Source organism: Gymnoscopelus microlampas (genome assembly GCF_963454915.1).
Source record: "Gymnoscopelus microlampas genome assembly, chromosome: 15".
In the NCBI taxonomy this organism is placed as follows: Eukaryota; Metazoa; Chordata; class Actinopteri; order Myctophiformes; family Myctophidae; genus Gymnoscopelus; species Gymnoscopelus microlampas.
The window spans coordinates 8,546,709-8,563,136 of NC_139952.1; the positions used below are offsets into that span (position 1 = coordinate 8,546,709).

Here is a 16,428-nt window from a genome sequence, read left to right on the forward strand (position 1 = left end):
AAGATTATATGCACATGTACATTTGATGATGCTCTATTTTATTCTCTTTTTGCTCCTTTTCGCACTCTTTCTTTTCTTTAAATCTTTTTACGAATGTTATAATTATTCTGTTATTACCAATGGTGCTGCATTGTCTGAAGGACGCCAAACCAATAAAGTACAACCTTGAACCCTTGAACCTTGAACAGTATCAGTTAGTTAGAGTATTGTTGTAACGCCTAATTTTTTTTGTTGTTGATTCCAGTTACCTCAGGAGGCCATTCTCTCTGCTTCTCTGCACTTGTGTAAATGTAAACTATCCAGCAGCACCTCTGATCTCTGTCCAACATCAATTATCTCTCTGGCCGTCTGCTTGCCCTGCAGGAGACACCGATAGTCTCGGATTACTAAGTGTACTTGTTCTTTCATCTAAAACTACATCCACCTCACCACCACCACCACCACCACCCAACGAGTGGTACTGTATGTGAAAGCCTCACACACAGACAAACGCAGACGGACTCACACACACACCATCGCCTGTCCTCTCTAATCTGAGAGATCGGTTGATATCAGCCTACTTAAAATATGGGTACGGGCCTTGAAACATCCATATGGGAAAACCTCTAGAGGGGTCATAGAGGAGACGCACTTGGTCCCCGCAGGGACAGGATTTATGAGCACAGCTCGCACTGACATAGATCCTCACACAGACGCACCACTTTAGCTGCTTCACGAAGCCTTAAAGGGCAAACAGAAATTACATTTGTATTCATATGTTCAATGCCAAAAACACAATGCAATTATTTGTGTGACAATTAATTGTCAACTTAAATGTAATCTTGACAGCAGAGGACAGGGCTAAGGTGTTTCCGTCACAGATGGGACACACTTCCATCGCTAAACCCGACTCTCCGATTTACAATTTAGGCATTTAGCAAAAGCTCTCATCCAGAGCGATTTACAAGAGCAACATTTGAATGAGCAGAGTAAGTATGGGCTCTAGTCATTAAGCAACAAGGAAAATCGTCACATAGAAAAAGAGTGCAGAGAGAGAACAGTGTAATGCCAGGTAAACAATGAACCCAGCATCTGTCTAAACAACATGCCACCTAAATAACATTATTAACATGTGGTCAATGGTTTTTTTAAATCTTGAAACAAACAAAAGATCGAGTAACCATGCTATATTATCTGCATAGTAAACTATCATCAAGAAGGACTACAAGGAGAGTGAAGTGCAGTGGACTCCTCAGACAACGGCAGCAAAAAAGGGAGTGACTTCCGCACCAAGCAGCCTGGATTTGTCTGAGAGATCTCCTAATGATCGCGTTCCTCTCCTGAGAGAGCCCGCGCCTCTGCCCGCCGCTTCTTCTACAGCTGCAAGGTGGCGGCTAAACTTCTGTAGTGAAGAAAATCATTACTTTTAAATCATGTTGGTTGTTTGTGAGGCTTCTCGCATGCGCGGCACAAGAGAGCGGAGGATAGTAAAAGAGGCGGCTGTCTGCATCGATCCATGCAGCCCTCTAATCTCATTAACTGCTCCTTGATTTATTGAGATGAGGCCCAGAGTGCGCCGAGGTTATGGAAGCAAACGTTCAACGCACTGAGCCCCCCACCCACACAACCCTCACAAGAGAGTCGCGTGAAATTGAGGTCAATTGACTGATCAGCAAACCCACACTCCCACACCTCAGTCGTTGCCTCCTCATTAATGCTTGCTTGAGGTGTGGTGGGGGGGGGTGGCATTGTACATGAGTCAACCAGGGGCGCTAGGAGATAAATTATTGGCCGTAATGAGGGGAGTCAAGGCTCCATCCAGCCATCACGGTCCTACAAGCTACATTATAGCGCTAATAAATGTGACACGCATTGAACAAAGTGGTATATTGATCACACTGCAGCACGCAAGTAAATGGAGCCGTAAATAAAGATAGACCGAAAACACGTCATCCACGGTAGTTGTGCAATTATTGAGTCGTTATGACAAACTACGTCGCGACGTGGGAGGAACTGTGACCGGTGGTGTAACGTAACTAAGTACATTTACTCAAGTACTGTACTAAAGTATAATTTTTAGGTACTTTTACTTTACTGGAGTATTTCCAATTGTCAGTACTTTTACTTCTACTCCACTACATCTCAGAGGCAAATATTACACTTTTACTCCACTACAATTATTTGAAAACTTTAGTTACTAGTTACTTTGCAGATATAAATGATTACGTTATAAAACATACTGTACATTAAACACTTTAGCCCTATTGTATACATAGGCTATTTGAAAATAGCCGATACACAAGCTCACAACGCGTCGCGATGCGACGCGTTGTGAGCTTGTAGATCTGCTATGTTCAAACATTTTAGTACTTTTACTTTTGGTACTTTAAGTACATTTTGATATCAATACTTTTGTACTTTTACTCAAGTACATTTTTTATTCCAGACTTGTACCTGTAACAGAGTACTTCTACATTGCAGTATTGATACTTCTACTTAAGCAAAACATTTTGAGTACTTTCTCCACCACTGACTGTGACACATACACACCATGCCGTAGCGTGGGAGGTGATTTATTTCCACTAGTAAAGAAAAAAAGAAACTTGTGGGAGGAACTGTGTGGGAGGAACTGTGGCACGGCTCTCACCTGATATTCGCTGGGCCAGAAGGTGCTGACAGCCAGCTCCACCTGATGCCACTGGCGTCCCTGGGAGCCGGAGATGTTCCACACGGCGCTGCCTCTCGGACCGCCGTTGACGCGCACGTAGACCTGCAGGTCCCCGGGACTGTGGCCGTCGCGGCTGTACAGGAAGTAGCTGAACTGAATGCAGTGGGTGTCGTTCTCGCTGAGCGGGCGCAGGAGCAACTGAGCGCGCTGCCCCGCGGCATGCTGGGAGGAGTTGACCATCAGGAAGGAGCCTGCAGGGAGAGAGAGAGAAGTAGTAAAGGGTGAGATGAGTCACCGTGCACTTGCCCAGAATGGTTAAGTGCATTATATATAAATATATACACAAAATAAAACCAATAGAAAATGTAACTGTGGATGCTGCTTACAGCCTCTCAGTTCTAGTCTTGTTAGCATTCTTCCATTAAACAACACTTTTCTAAAACAACCCTGCAAGAAAAAAGGTTGGCTCCACATTTTCATCCAAGATACAGGAGCGCTCTGATTGGAGCAGGGCTTCAGCAGTTTGTCTCTATTTGGCTGGTCTCTGTCTCGTCCTGCAACACACCCTGTCAGGGTTCAAACAAATCTCCTTTCGTTTGTTTTCCTGCCCTGTTCAAAGCTCCAGAGCTGAGTAGTGGCTTTCATCTGGACTGAGACTCAAACAGTTCACGACTTTATGATCCAGCCTGTACAACAACACACACTGACCTGGATCACTAAACAGCATCACAACAGAGAGAGCGAGAGAGACAGACAGAGATATAGAGAAACCAAGAGAGAGAGAGAGACAAAAATAAAGACAGACAAAGAGATGAAAGACTAGCGTTGCAGACATTTACCCTTGGGGATTTGTAACCTGCTCCTAGAAGGCACAGCTACTAAAATAATGAAGAGAAGAAGCGAGAAATAAAAGGAATTACAGTACAAAGTCTGAATTTATTACCAAGGATTGGATCAGGCGCTTATGGCGAATCACATCATTCCAGCCCTAAAGTTACCTTTGCAAGCCCTCTAACCCATTTAGACCTGAAGCCGATTCTACAAATGTCTTCTAAATCCCAACAGTTTTCTGAAAAATATGTTTCTATATCAGTGTTGCTCAATCTTTTTCATGTCAAGGACCCCCAGAATTATATGTATTTTGGCCGCGGACCCCCATCTGAAAATATTTTGTTCCAGGGACCCTCAGAAGCAAAGATTTGAGTTAAAAATGTTGGCTTTAAAAAATATTATATTCAAAGATTTGCACTCATTTTCAAAAATAGCCAAAAGTGTAAAATATGGCTTTTTAGCTCAAATCTAAAAAAAAAATCATAATGGGTTAAATATAATCATTACAAATCAAAGTGTTTGATTCTGCTGGAGAGGGAGAGAGAGAGAGAGAGAGAGAGAGAGAGAGAGAGAGAGAGAGAGAGAGAGAGAGAGAGAGAGAGAGAGAGAGAGAGAGAGAGAGACACAGAGAGACACAGAGAGACGGACAGATTATATCGAATGTTTGGTGCTATTTTTTATGTTGATGAATTGACTGTACTCGTGCAGTTTTTACATTTCTGTTCTAATACAATATTCAATCAATCAAACTCATAATTCATAATCAAAATAATAGGACAAAGACAGAAATATACCATAATGCACACATACATAAATGCATCAAGTGCATTGAAGTGGGCTGGCCAGTGGCCACAGCAGAGTGGATGAACAAGGCAGAGGGATGGTGGGCCAGCAGCGTACTGTAGCTGAATGGAAATGTAGTTGAATAAATGTGCAATCAGAGCCCTGCAACGTGCTTCCATTAATCACACTGACATAGTTATTAGGCTGTAATGGTGACCTGGGGAATAGTTAGAGCACAGTGGGATACTTCCATACACACATGTAGGGATCAAGTATGCAGAGTCACACATTCTGAGACATAACATCTAAGTGCGTTCACACACAAGCGTGCAGACGCACACGCACACGCACGCCTGCACGCACACCCACGCACGCACACACACATAATACGTTTCACTGCTGGACTCGCTTTCAAATCCTCCCGACCTTCCCAGAAGTGAGAAATGGTCCCCCCCCACCCCCTTCCTCCTTCTTGGCAAGGGAGGTGATTAACATACTAATGTACTATATAAAAAATTGGCCTCTGGCGCTCGTGGCACAAGAAAATATGGCTCATATAACTAAGTCTAGCTCATACTGTAGCTTTCATTCACAGTCACACCCCAGGAATAACCATCCAACCATTCATTACCTGTTTCCCAGGAAATAGATAACCGGTAAATAAAAATACAGTATTTTTTTAAGATACATTTTAGGGAATTAAAGTGTTTGATGGACGGACGGACAGACCAACAGCCTTCCTTATAGCCCTGCTGCTAGCGGAGCCAATCAGCCTAAAAATGTACGTGAGAGTAAAAGTATTGGTATCAAAATGTACTTAAAGTACCAAAAGTACAAGTACAAAAATGTTTGAAAATAGCCTAGGTATAAAATAGGGCTAAAGTGGTTAATGTATGTTTTATAATGTAATATATGTATATCTGCAAAGTAACTAGTAACTAAAGTTGTCAAATAATTGTAGTGGAGTAAAAGTACAATATTTGCCTCCGAGGTGTAGTGAAGTAGAAGTAAAAGTATAGACAATTGGAAATACTCCAGTAAAGTGGATGGTACTTAAGTACAGTACTTGAATAAATGTACCCAGTTACTTTACATCACTGCCTATGGGCCACATGGCTCAGAAGCCGTTGGTTTCCCACTTACGGCTAATTACTTTACTGACTCATTCCTATCCAAATATCAGGGACACTCTGTCACGTCAGACCCGTGACAGAGCCTGATATGGACAGTCACATGTTGAACAAACATCACCACATTATTATAACATAAACACATAACACAAATTTGATGTGTTCATATACAACAGATCTCAGTCATTAAATGCTAGTTTTAAAAAAAGGCTAAAACACATTAACAGATGGTGTACATTTATTTTCATTAGGGAGGCAAAAACCTACCATACGGCCTGTAAACAAGAATTGATGGCGGTGCTAAATTTAGATTTGGCATTTCTAGTCTCTTAAAGGATAACATATTAGTCTTTCTCTGCCTGCAGGACCGCAATAGACATTTCGACCTGTATTATTATTTATCCTTTATTTAACAAGGGTAAATCACATTGAGAGTTCCATTTCTGTTTTGACAACCTGGAAACAGGCCTATGAAAGTTTTTTTTCTTCATATAAGGCTAATGCAAAGTAACTTGGCTGGATAAATGTGACTTGTGTTAGGACAGGATAGATAACTGGTAAATCATATATATATATATAGGCTATACTGTATATATAGACACACATACTGTATATCCCTGGTCCCCAAACACATGTAAAGCGTATTTGAGTACTTAGAAAAGTGTTACATAAATTCAAGATATTATTGTTATACACATACTGCACGCACGCACACACACACACACACACACACACACACACACACACACACACACACACACACACACACACACACACACACACACACACACACACACACACACACACACACACACACACACACATACTTCTGAATTATTCCATGATGACATTTTGCCAGATTGAGAAAAAAATTATCAAACCTGAAAACTACCTGAGGCAGATCAGAAGAGCCAACATGACCCAACATGAATGTCACGACCCCTCCCTATCCAGCGTCCAATCCAATCTTCTCTCTCCACCAAAATGGACAAAGTGTCAAGTTGACAGAAGCGGCATCACATGATAAAAAAGGCTACAGACATTCTCACTTCTCTGTGTTCTTACAAAACACAGATTTTCATCTTCTTTCTTTTCCAGTTTCTCACCTGCACCCAAGCGAAGCTGGACAGGCTCTGACTTAGAACCTGTCAGCCTCCCACACCACTCCTTTGATGTGTGGGCCCTTCGGGGCCACATAACAGGGACTAAATTGCTTTCCTTCACTTCGGGGGCCACTGGACACTGTGGCTGTCTGAGAGCAAAGAGCCTGACTGTCCTGGTGACAGGGGGTCATTTGGGAAAAAGCTTGAGTCACTACCTAACCCGTCTTCTGCATTCTTCACTTTGGTTTTTCTACACCAGTAATTCTCAAACTTTTGAGTTTCAAGGCCCCCCAGTTTAACATATTCAGTGCCAAAAACGCAATATTAAGTTTTTGCAAATACACCCTTTGAGTGCCGTAAACATAATATTACGTTTTTTTTAATATATTTTTTCCACAACAGGTACTAGGACCCTTTAAAAAGGAATAGACGGATGTGACGTCATCCCAAAAAAACGGACGTGCATCCGCCCCAATGATGGGATCTTGAAAAAAAGGTCCATATATCTCCATATCTTTTTACAGTGGTCAAAACCAGCCATTTTCGACGGGCGATCTCTCTGCAATGGTGGATCGCGGTAGGAATTTTATTGTTCCAGTTGTTAGACGGGACCCTTGGCCATCGCCCTGACACTGTTTGTTTACATCCGGGTCCCCAATAAACGGTAAAAAAACGCTGGCACTGGCTGTAAACCTGTTTTAAAAAACCTCTGGCACTCAATGTGTTAATATGTGTACCCCCATTTGACCACCTTTTTTAATTTGTTTTAGCTCTGGGACCCCAATCCTCAGTTTTAATATAACTGTAAATGTAACTTTTTCCATTGTTACAGACACGTAACAATGGAATAGTCCATTTGGAATGGACCACTGGTGGTCCCTGGGCCCGATGTTGAGAACCCCTGTTCTACACCAGGGTATCAGTAAGATCAAGCCTGTAGCAACCTATAACTGGATATAGTCAGAGATCAAACACTTTTTATAGTTTAAATAGCTAATTCACACCCCGGAGACTGTTAAATAAATCAATAAAGATTTAGCTCCGAGAGAGATCTCCTGGATTCAACTGTAGCCCCCTGTTGGTCACAAGGGGATGGAACAAGCTATTTCTACATTAACATTGGGGGGTGTTGGCTTCTTCAACAGAAAAACATGTAGCTAAACATACTATAGCAGCAGAAAACATTTCTATAAACTATAGCAGCAATAGTAACAGTACCTAGCATTCTATACTAAAGCAGTACTAGTCCACACCTTGTATCTAGTATATCTCTGGTGTTGGGCAGAACCCAGCTAACTCCAAAATGTAAGTTTTTCAGGAAAAAAAAAAAGTGGAGTTAGGAGGTTTTGCTAATCATTGATAAGAACAGCTGAATGGACCTCCAAGCACACACTAAGGTTGGAGGTCAAAAGGGGGTGGAGCCTGGAGTCAGCAAAACCAGCTAACTCCACCCCCCTTTGGTGGACTTAGCTGGTTTAGCAGAAAGTTTGAGGATCCAATGGAGTTAGCTGGTTTTGTCAGAAGCACTTTTTAATACTTTTCATCGGTTCAATATTTTTTTTACCAACACAAAGATGTAAAGGGTGTTCAATAGCACTGATTTATGGAGGGAAAAAAAGCAAAAGCGTCAAAATGGAGTTGGCTGGTTTCTGCCGGACAGCAGAGATATATTATATTGGCAATCGATACAAATTGATGATCAAAAATATTTGTTTCAATTGAGTCAAGTGAGTGAGAGTTAAATGTATATGAGGGAGTTCAGAGGTAAATAAACACCAGCAGTACTTTTCCCCGTGACGCAGGAGGGAGCGAGTTTTTTTTTTTGAAGGAATGGTGCCCGAAAACAGGTTGCTTTATTGGGATACAATATGCGGAACTTCCCGCCCTGCTGGTTCTCTGAATTTTTATTTTTAAATAGGCTCTTTCATGATAAATTGACCACATATATGAAGTTAAACAACTAAATTCTATCCACACGCTATCTTAAAAGTAAATTCTGTGCCTCAAAAACGAAGTTTGAGAGCGTTTTAAAACCGAAAGTAAATGTTCACACAGACGCGCACATGCGTGCGTTAATTTACGTCCCGGACATAAACATAGAACACATAAACATTAGGGAAAATACGTTTTTCAGAAGGAGGACTGTGTTTCAATAAAGGAAAACACCCCAGCATCATTATATAGTGGCTGATAGAGGGGAAAAAATGCAAAAAATATATATATAAAATGTTTTTAAATTTAGGCTTAATGTTCCCTACAATGCCTTTAAGAAATGCAGCTCGATGCTGATGGTTGTTAGCATCATGCCACAAACTCTTTATTAGCCAAACATGCCTCCATTCTCTTCCACTTCAGCTTGACAGAGTAAGTCAACGTGATTAATGCAATAATTAAGGCTGTGATAAAAATGTGTGTGATATGACTAGCCACCTGGTAACCTCACGTGATATCTCTGACATGCACACGCACACGCACCCCTTGCTGTAAAAACGAAGGGAAAAAAATCTCCATAAATCCATAGAGGCTGATAAGGCTCCATCTATTTCCCCTGTGACCCTGCCAAGGACGAGGGAACAGCATTAAGAGATTAGGGAACGACTTCAGCTCACTGAATTCATATCAGAATGTGGGTTGGAACCTGAGTCAGAGGTCTACACACTTTTATCATACTTACACCCATAAAAACAGGTGGGTGCGCTATGGAAGAGAGGGGTCAAGATAGAGACTATCTTTATCTTTCTGTTTCTCGGTTTCCTCTAATGTATTTTATAACTCTGACACTGCCCTTGTCTGACACCCTGACAAGGAAACCTTCCACAGCAACCGAATGCATTTTAATTTACAATGTTTATCATCCACGTTATATTATTTACCACCATGGAATTAATTTAGGGGAGCAGAAAACAAACTACAGTAATAGTCCATTTTCCAACCACAGGATTTGAAAAAGGTCATCCAGGATTTTCAATTTTGGACCGTTTGCTGAAACTGGGATTTTGTTTGTTGATTTTGTTTTGTTTTGTTTGTTGTCCAAATAGTGCAAAACCCCGGAGCGACGTTCACCTCTGATGATACAACGGGAAGGGCAGCCACGTCGACTGGGAACGCACAGATTGGTCTCGCTGTTTGCTTTCCCTTTGTGTCTCTGGCTGTAGCAGTGTGATCTGTGCGGCTGGCAGTGACAGAGGGGGCGGGTTTGTTTATTGGAGCCAAAAGGCGATTTTGCCATTTACAAAGTGACACGACGCTGTACGCCATGCAAATGGGAAAATCTGCGAACAACGCCAGCTGGTCATGAATGAGACACTGACAGAGCCTATAACCTCTGATGCAAACAATACAAGGCTGTCTGCTGCAGACAACTGGCACTAATTAATTAATTGAGGTGAGAGTCCAAAAGTCCAAACGCAACCTGGAGGCCGTTCAAAACAACACACGGTTTCTCCAAAAATCCTCCACACTGATTTAGGGCATTAAATACTGTATGTCAACCTCTTCTGTCTAGACATCTCCTAACAAGTCCTGCCGGAATATTCTTGTTTTACACTCTGTGATTACACACTGTGTTGTCACGCGCACGCACATGCACATGCATGCACACGCACACACGCACACACACACACACACACACACACACACACACACACACACACACACACACACACACACACACACACACACACACACACACACACACACACACACACAAATAAACATTTCATCAAATGACAAAGAAGTTACTGGATTTGCAGAGTGCATCTCTGGATGCCAGGGAACCTTCTCTTGTGGCAGAAATCAATAGTGCATTACCAGCCATCCAGTGACAGCGTGCAGGTGGGCTGACAAGCCAATACTCCACTCCCTCATACCTCCCATCGCCCCATCACTGCATCTTGATGTATACCAGCCGTCAATGCCTTTCCCTTCATCTGACACCCTAGGGGCTTTTTGGGGAGTGTGTGTGTGTGTCTGTCTGTGTGTGTGTGTGCCCCCATTTCTTCTCACTTTCTCTGGCCACTTGGCAAGCGGAACACGTCATCCTCCCCCTCTTTGCTCGTCTCTTGTCATTAAGTAGTAAGGACCCTCTGGGGACGTGTAAGTAGTCTAACAGGTGGCAGGGAACTCTCTCTCTGATGCCTCTCTTGAGTCACTGGCTCCGCTAAAGAGAAATCAGCAGACAAAAGCACGACGTGCTGCGATCAAGACATTACATGATGAAGTCTTAAGTGGAATGTGTGTTTGTGCATGTCCCTCTTAAGGTGCTGAGTGTTTAAAACAGGGAGAAGACATGAGGGGAACGAACGTTCTGGCACACTGTCAGCAGACGTTGGTCTTTCATAGTCGAGGGCACTCGAATCATACTCAAAACATTCCACCTCCAACATTTCCCATAGACAGGTCGCAGGGTTGCAGAAAATGACAACTGAACGTAATATGTCCTAGGTGGAGGGAACACTTTCGGTCAGCTCTGTGACTCAAGGACCTGCAGACATCTGTCAGCATATTCTTTAAACCACTAGGACTATGAATGGCTTCAGATGCGAGACATGAGACAAATGCCTTTCACCAGAAGGACAGTCAGAAGGCATCCAGTTTGCAGTTTGCTGCCGCTGCTGTCTGGTAGTTCAGTGTCAGGGTTTCAATAGGGGACCAAACATTTAAGCACCATACCACACTGCTGCACCCAAATATGAGATAGAATAGTGTATAAATGAAATGTCACATGGCTGAAGTTGAATGTTACACGTTTAGGAAAGATCCCAAATACGTAGGATGTAATAGTAACATATAGGACAGACAAATTACATCCTTCTTCATAGCACTTAATGGATGCCTTTCTGTGCCTTCAGGGGAACAAAAACCTCTTTCAACACAAGTCTGTTGAGAGACATTATTACTGTTTTGCCCTTACTTCCTAATGGTTGTGTTTGTTTGTATATTGAAAATCCAACAACACAGGCAGCAGCAACTAGCAGATTCTGTCATTATGGACTAGGGAAATAGTTCACCCACGGTGCAACCAGAGAACCTGGTTAAGAAGTTTTGTGTCTGTTTTTCTTAGGGGGTTCAATAACCTGCGAAGTCGTCCTGAATCTCTCTCTCTCTCTCTCTCTCTCTCTCTCTCTCTCTCTCTCTCTCTCTCTCTCTCTCTCTCTCTCTCTCTCTCTCTCTCTCTCTCTCTCTCTCTCTCTCTCTCTCTCTCTCTCTCTCTCTCTCTCTCTCTCTCTCTCTCTCTCTCTCTCTCTCTCTCTCTCTCTCTCTTTGCAGCGTGGCACGAAGTGATGCACTGTGAACTTGTATATCTGCTATTTTTGAATAGCCAACGCAAATAAACTAAAACTGACCCCAGTAACACTGGCCTTCACCCTGATCGTTTGGAGTGCATGGTCACAGTATGATGAAAGGCTGGATGTAGGTTGGGGACAGGGCCTTTCGGGCGCCCTGCCCCTCTAGCCGCGCACGGGGCTCTAGTAGCCAAGCGAATTGTGTGTGTGCATTGCTTGTTAGTCGCGCGATACCTGGAAGTCTGGCAACCCGGTGGCTGTGTCGCTGCTCCGTTGCAGACAGGCAGAGGCACAGGCACGGTTTTAACTCGACAGACACGGGCGCGAGGCTCTCGTGTAGTAGGCTGTCCACGTTTTGATACGCAAACCAAAAGCGAAAGCAACAGCGGTGTTTGTTTCGAGACGCAAACCGGAAGTGAAAGAAAACCGAGAGTCTGACACATTTCAATGGCCGCCGCTTCGTTTTCGCTCGGCTGTAGTCACCTGCACTCCCAAATGTAAGATAGGATAAGACCACAGGGGAAATTCATCTTTACTGCTGTGTAACTCAACTCGCCAGTACACCAGTCAGGCCATAGCTCTACTGAAATAAATGTAATAAAGTCGATTTGTCACATAATCTACATCTCACAAAACTAAAATAGTAGGCCGTGGCGCCAAGAGCAGGTTTCAGGAAGTAGGAGGCGCATTTAGGCTGTTTTCCAAGTCTCCCCCCACACAACAACGGAACTGTGTGGGTCCCCAATGTGACTATAAAACACATGGCAGGCCGTTGGATTAAAAACAGGGTGGTTTAAATTGTAAATGTGATACTGAAAGAGGAGCCAGCATCTGAGAGCAGGAACCAACTGCCAAAAGAGCCACACACAAAGATGAGACTGGGACTTTTTCAAACCGACCCACGCTGGACACCCATTGGCTGGCACTGACACAATGCCAGCCAATAGGCCTGAAGCGGTATTCAAAAAACAAAAACAAAAGGCAGGCAGTTGCTTGAAGCTCATTTGCTTTCATAGACACGCGTACTGTAGCTCATTCAGAGGAAAACAATAGTCAGAAACAATTGAAAGACATTTGTAATCCCCAGGACCTCAATTCATATCCTGCAAGGCTGCCGTTTTAATGGCATGGCTTCCAGCGAATAAAGCCCTGGAAACTGAGATCAATATCAATAAATCAGCATAATAAGCATCTCAACAGAAAACAGAGCCAAAAATGCACGCTGTTCTCTGACATTTACAAGCACAACTCTTAATCATCAGATGCGTTAACTACGGTATCCAAATAACTGGAAATCAACAGAGGAAAACTGACAAATGCCCACAAAAGTGCTGCACAGTTCCTTCTTATGCTCACAACAGCACTCTGTCTTTAATTAGAAACAAAAGCAGAGAAGCAAATAATAATGAAAGTCCACAGGGAAACTTGCAGCCACAGACACACAAGTTATATTTATTATTGCCCTACACAAGAGGTCTTTGTTGTGAGAACAAAGAAGCAGTAGGCAACCTGGCCTGGCAGAGATCTGTGCTCTGAGGAGCGCCACTTTTCTGACTGCCAAGGGGGACAGAGGGGTCTTAACAGACTGGGAGTGACATGCAGTAGGGGGACAGCACCGAATCGTCTTTAGTGCACACATTCATGCACGTGTGTGTGTGTGTGTGTGTGTGTGTGTGTGTGTGTGTGTGTGTGTGTGTGTGTGTGTGTGTGTGTGTGTGTGTGTGTGTGTGTGTGTGTGTGTGTGTGTGTGTGTGTGTGAGAGCATGCGTGTCCAATTACAATGTTGAGGTATTTCTACTTTGGAGTATTTCCAATGTTCTGTACTTTTACTCCACTACATCTCAAATATTAATAAGGCAAATATTGTACTTTTACTCTACTCTATAATTATTTGAAAACTTTAGTTACTAGTTACTTTGTCGATTTGTATCATTACAAAACATACATTACGGTCCACTTCAGCCCTATATACATTTCGGCCATTTGAAAATAGCCGTTCTACAAGCTCACAATGTGTCGCATTGTATATGTGTGGTATATCACTGCAGGGCAAATGAGCCGTGGCAACATGGTGACAAGACGTCAGCGAGTCACGCTGGGCCTCCCTGGAGATAGATCATGTAAAAGAAAGACAGGACAAGAGAGAGAGTGAAAAAGGAGTGAGAAAAAGGGACGAGAGAGAGGGAAGGTGAGAGGATCAACACTGTCACTTCCAGTTGTAAGCCAGGTTTCTGTGTCAACGCTGTGTAAGTGTCACTGCTGTCTGTGAACTCCTGTGGGTGGGGATTCCAGTCACAGCAATCAGCAGTCACTGACAGGGCTGTCGGGGATTACAAATTTAAGTTGGCGATTAATTGTCACACAAAAAAATGCGATTTAATTGTGATTTTGGCATTGAACTTTGGAACATATGAATAAAAATGTAATTTCTGTTGGCCTTATAGGCTTCGTAATGCAATATTGCACAGGCAGATAAGAAATTACTAATATTTTAATACTTTAAAAATATATTTATAGCAGAAATAGCTGATCTACAAGCTTACAACGTGTCACGAAGTTGCGATAATTGCGATTATCTCAAATAATTGTGCCTAGGCAATGATGTCATAATTGTGACGGGCCTAGTCACTGACTAGTCACACAGCATGCAGCAATCACTGACTTGTCAGCAATCACTGACCAGCCACACCCTGGTAAAAGCAGTCAGCCCGCAGTGAGTGAGGTGAATGGCGTTCCCATCACACAGGAGATGCTGCAGGTCTGTATAGACAAACAATTGCTTACATTCTTACCAACATCACAGTTGGTAAGAATGTAAGCAATTGTTTTGTCTATATTGTACACTCATCTACATTGTACGCTCAACTAAAACTAGCTGTGATGCTGGCTTTTTAAGATTTACACCAGCTACACGTATTGCTGGTTGAAATTCATAGCACTGTGACTGAGATCAAATTGACGATCTAGTTTTTCACCTGACCATGAGTGATTCAAATGTTCTACACTACTCTGGATCCCAGCTCTTTTGTCCTGCCAGGGCTGGTATAGGACAATCTGCAGCAGCCATACACCATTCACCCGATTTCCCCATCACACACACGCACACGCACACACACACACACACACACACACACACACACACACACACACACACACACACACACACACACACACAGAGACCCTTGTGCGTTAAGCAAAGATGTGACGCACACAGGGGCCACACAGGGCCACATGGTGGCTCCTTAACTGAGGGCCAGCGATGTGATCCTGCACTCTGCAGTACAGGGTGATCAATCAGAGAGCTGTTGGCCCAACGCTGGGCCTCGGCACAGATGGTCCACACACGTACACACACACACACACACACACACACACACACACACACATACAAGCACAGAGGGTGACAGTGATGAATTAGGAAACGCTCAAAATGTTTAGGAGTCTCCCACTCTCCTCATCTGCATAATAAACTGTCGCATGCTCTTATCTCACTTTGCTATCCCGTTCTCCTTTTCTGTCCTGTGTCTTGTCTCCTCCACACACACACACACACACACACACACACACACACACACACACACACACACACACACACACACACACACACACACAGGACTGACCCAAACCAAGACTCAGAGACAGGAGTTTTATTTATTTTATTTATTTTCAGAATGTATTTACAGAGTTGGGAGCGGGGAATAATATATCAACAAAGGTAAGTATAATCAAATAATAGTTCATCCCGGTCCGGGGGTTAATCCACGCACATTTCATCCGTGTTTCCTTCAGTATCCTATAGTGATGAGCGGGTCGGGTTTTTTCATGACTCGGCCCGCCCCGCCCCGCGACGGAACCCAACCCGCCTCAACCTGCCCCGCGAACCCATATATAAATCTATGGCTCAACCCGCCCCGCGACCCGCGATTTTTTTTTTATTCTGTAAAATCATGGTTAGAAAATAATCCCCAAGTGTATTCAAACTGTTTTATTGTTATTATTCTTATTCTTATTAGGAATAAAGACAAAACAAGAGCATGTGATCATTTTATTTTTTTTTGCGTGTGAGAGAGCGGCTGACCCGCTGACCCACAGCCCGCATAATTGCCTCTGAAATTCTGACTCGACCCACCCGCGCCGCGGGTTGACCCGCGGGTCCCGCGGGTTACGGGTCGACCCGCTCATCACTAGTATCCTAGGTTTGCCTACAAAGCTGGTCGGGGCACCACATGTTTGAGCATGCCCGGCCGGTCGCGCGGACAAAAATAAATCCTCAACACTGCAACAGAAGTGCACAGCGCACGTCCCTGATGCCTGATCAGATTTCATTCAAATTTCTCCGTAATCCACAGTATGTATGTTTATAAATAATTTGTGTCTGTTAAAGGACGACTTCACCACTTTTCAACATATCTTCATATACTGTAATAGGTCCTCACTAATGCTCACGATAAAATGGTACAATTTTTTTCTAATCAGTCTGTGTCTCAGAGGAGGGCTGTAGACAGTTCAGAAACCCGTCTACCAGTGACATCATCGATGGGGAATCCAAGCTAATAGAAACTGCAGGCCTTGTATTCCTGGAAAGTTGCAATGCAATAATAGATCCCATTGTTCTCGCCTTAATAAAAATCTAAATAAAAAAATTGTAA

The 16,428-nt window shown here is 43.2% G+C and overlaps 1 protein-coding gene across 1 annotated transcript in view; it reads right to left on the reverse strand.

Annotated features, from left to right (window-relative positions):
- Positions 1 to 16,428, reverse strand: part of LOC311061531 (receptor-type tyrosine-protein phosphatase U-like) — a 165,224-nt gene that overhangs the window by 120,571 nt on the left and 28,225 nt on the right. The window contains exon 2 of the mRNA XM_084080189.1: positions 2,627 to 2,898. Within this exon, the coding sequence (XP_083936315.1) occupies positions 2,627 to 2,887 (261 nt within the window). The 5' untranslated portion in view covers positions 2,888 to 2,898. The remainder of the gene's footprint in view (positions 1 to 2,626; positions 2,899 to 16,428) is intronic.